This window comes from Macaca fascicularis, chromosome 14 (genome assembly GCF_037993035.2).
Source record: "Macaca fascicularis isolate 582-1 chromosome 14, T2T-MFA8v1.1".
NCBI classification, from domain to species: Eukaryota; Metazoa; Chordata; class Mammalia; order Primates; family Cercopithecidae; genus Macaca; species Macaca fascicularis.
The window spans coordinates 47659471-47663200 of NC_088388.1; the positions used below are offsets into that span (position 1 = coordinate 47659471).

Below are 3730 nucleotides of genomic sequence, written 5' to 3' on the forward strand. Positions count from 1 at the left end.
ATGGAAATGGAGCCCTAGACCCTCTGACCTTCTATCTTTTATCTATACACATACACCTGTGTGTGTGTGTGTGTGTGTCTGTGTGTCTGTGTGTGTGTGTCTGTGTGTGTGTGTAAAACCGAGTGGGTTTTTTTTCTTGGAATGAAAGAATGGGACAACATTACAAAAAATAAAAACTTGAAACAGAACGTGTATTATCCTTGGTTGGGTTTTCTTGGCCCTGCAGCAGGATGAAGCTCTCCATTGGCATCATTTTCTGCTCCCTGGTACTGGGTATCAGCAGCCAACGATGGTTAACATTCCTCAAGGAAGCTGGCCAAGGTAAGGTCCACAGGATAGGGAGCAGGAGGCTGCTTCTGGCTGCCCCCAGAATTCAGCTGAGCAGAGGCCACATCCCCACTGGGCAAAGGTGCTAGTGATGCCACAGATGGATAGAGAAGGGGCATGGTTTTTCATAAGCGTGGTTCCTCATGCTTTTATGGCCAGCTTTGACACTCTTCTACGAGGATCCCCCAGCCTGGGGCCGCATAAGGTGTGAGCTGCCTCTTTTCAGCAGGAGCGTGAGAGATGCGGAGTTCAGGGGTGCATGTTCTCATAACACCCGTGGGGCTCTACTGCCTCCTAGTGGGAAATCTGGGACAGCTCATGTCTATGTCTCCTGGGAAGCCAGGAAGCAGGTAGATCAAACCTGCTTTGATCGTGTGAGGCGATCGTGTGAATCGTGTGAGGCGAGTCCACGGGGAAGCAGAATGGAGCCAACAGTCCCCATAAAAACAACCAAGCTTAGCTGAGATTTTAATTCTTACTAGGCACTGTTTAAATGTACTAATGAATTGGTTTCCATCATTTAGTCCTATGATGCAAGTAAACCCTTAACAGAGACGCTAACATACACACACGCACACACACACACACACACACGCAACCCAAGATACCAAGCGAAGTTCCAAAGCAGAGCAGAATTTAACCCAGGCAGTCTTGCTCTGCAGACCTTGCTCTTAATCATGGTACTCTGCTGCTTTCAAAACAAGAGTTCTGCATTTGTAAACACATAGCTCATCCTCTATCTAAGAAATGGCAAATAGGATGTGATGCCTTTGGAAGGTAAGTCTAGCTACACTTATCCCAGTAAAAGATACAGTGAATTACCTTGATGGTGGTTCTGTTGGGGCTTATACGTGGCCAGAAAACTGCCAGCAAGAGAAATATAACCCAAGGCTGGGCGCAGTGGCTCACACCTGTAATCCCAGCACTTTGGGAGGCCGAGGTGGGCAGATCACCTGAGCTCAAGAGTTCGAGATCAGGCTGGCAAACATGGCGAAACCCTGTCTCTACTAAAAATACAAAAATTAGCTGGGTGTGGTGGCATGCATCTATAATCCCAGCTACTCGGGAGGCTGAGGGAGAAGACTTTTTTGAACTCGGGAGGTGGAGGTTGCAGTGAGCCGAGATCACACCACTGCACTCCAGCCTAGGAGACAGAGCAAGACTCCATCGAGAGAGAGAGAGAGAGAGAGAGAGAAATATACCCCCCTAGCCATAATAAAGTGGCAAAATTTTGTTTTCAGAATGCAGTATTTTAAATTTCAGGTATTATTATTTTTCTGAGCCTCTGAAAAATGGTTTTAAGGATTTGCTTTTAATCCTATTTACATGTTCACACACTCACTTACAAATATCTTTCATTCCTTAGGTTAATATTTTTCAAAGGGTTGTTCTGGGACCACTTGCCTGAGACTCACCTGGCATCTGGGATGCTTTGTGAAATGAAATGAAGATTCCTGGATCCATACCCTACCCCCCCACCCCTAGCAGCCATAGTCTCTTGGGATAGAGCCTAGAAATCTTGCCTTTACCAAGCACCTCAGTAGATTTTTATACACAGTAAGGGCTGAGAACAACTACCTCTTGTTTTGCTGCCCAAAGTGATAAAATGTGCCAGGAATTTTTGAAGTACTTATTAAGCCAACCTGAACATCAAGGAGCCATTTAAGTTAGTAACTCAGAAGAATGAGTCGAGTAAAATGTTATAAACTCTGAATAAAAGCAATCAATTTGACACTAGGAATAATAAATGCATAAAATGAAGATGAATTATCTCATAGAGAAATTATATAAGTCATGATTGTAACTCTACATTTGAGTTCCCCCTTTTCCGTAATCAGTTAATTTTTTAAAAACTATTCGTCACTTAATTCTAGCTTGATCAGATCCCTTCGGTCCATAACTCCCTGCTCCTGATCTTAGTTTAGCCCTTCTTTATTCTTATGCTACCTTTCCTAAGGACCAGAGAAGTGAAATGATAATATATTGACCACCTACAATGTTTTAGGCATCATACATGCATTTTCTCTGTTCTTCTGCATAATCACTCTGAGGCAGGCAATACTCCTCCATTTCACTGGGGAGGACACTGAGGTTCTGAACTAGTGGGTCAGTTGTCCTTTTTCTGAATTTGATTACCCAGTTGTATAAAGCTTTCTTAAATAACTCACTGTTATCACTTGTTGACTGAATTTTGACAGATGTCAGTTTCTAAACATAGCCTGGACATTCAGATGTACTCAGGACCAAGTAGTCCTCACTCTAACTACAGGCATGAATTTCTCCCATTGACTAGATTAGGAGTGCCGTATGTCTGCAGCCTCCCTCACAATCCCCTGTGTTCTCACACCTTGGTCTAAGGGTTCCCTGGGTCCTTCCAGGAAGAAGTTCATTGTACAATGAAACATCCCTTAAGGCCCATTTCATCTCTTCTTTAGGTGTATCACACATGGTTAAAAAAAAAGTAATAACAGAACTTTGAATGGAATCAAACAGAATTAAACTTACACCAAGTACAATTCTCATTACATTAACCCAGGGAAGTGAAAAGTAGAAGAATATTTATTTCAAGCCAGTATAATTTCGGAGGGCTTTGTTAAAGGCTGAAATCTTCGGGAAGAAATTAGTGAGAAGAAAACTGCTCATTCCTCTATTTTCCCAGACATAATTGTTTTGATCATTTTCTTTCCTTTCCAGGGTCTCCGGACATGTGGAAAGCCTACTCTGACATGAAAGAAGCCAATTACAAAAATTCAGACAAATACTTCCATGCTTGGGGGAACTACGACGCTGTACAAATGGGGCCTGGGGGTGTCTGGGCTGCAGAAGTGATCAAGTAATGCACATTCCTGATGTTGCCGGGGATGGGTGAGCAGAGCTTGCCTGCCTTGGACAGTCAGGAGAGAGGCAAGCTCCTTGTAGATAAGTTAGAGGCTGCAGACCCTCCTCTTCTTGCTCTCTGTTTGCCTCTGTGCTTAGTGCAAGGGTCTGAGTGGATGGTAGGAGTGAGTGATTCCTCACCCTCCCTCTCTGGGTGCTGTTCATCCAGCCTAGGGGAGCCCAGCCTGGCTGAGTGGGGTGGTGTCCAGGCAGGGTCAGTGTTTTCACCACCACTTCCTTGGCCTTTCTGGGCTTCTCCCAGAGTCTTCCCTTGGAACAGGGAGAATGGGAAGGTGGGCTGTTGCTCACTGGCCTGGTGATTAATCTCTTTGCTTGCCTGGACTGTAGCAATGCCAGAGAGAATGTCCAGAGACTCACAGGAGACCATAAGGAGGACTCGCTGGCTGGCCACACTACTAACAAATGGGGCCAGAGTGGCAAAGACCCCAATCACTTCCGACCTGCTGGCCTGCCTGAGAAATACCGAGCTTCCTCTTCACTCTGCTCTCAGGAGACCTGGCTGTGA

At 45.1% G+C, this 3730-nt stretch overlaps 1 protein-coding gene across 1 annotated transcript; it reads left to right on the forward strand.

The window, feature by feature from the left end:
* The first annotated feature begins 230 nt into the window (after positions 1-230).
* On the forward strand, positions 231-3730 carry LOC102144072 (serum amyloid A-3 protein-like). Its single transcript, XM_005578466.4, has 3 exons — positions 231-321; positions 3022-3160; positions 3553-3730. Exons 1-3 carry the CDS (start codon positions 231-233, stop codon positions 3728-3730), a joined length of 408 nt encoding a protein of 135 aa, XP_005578523.2.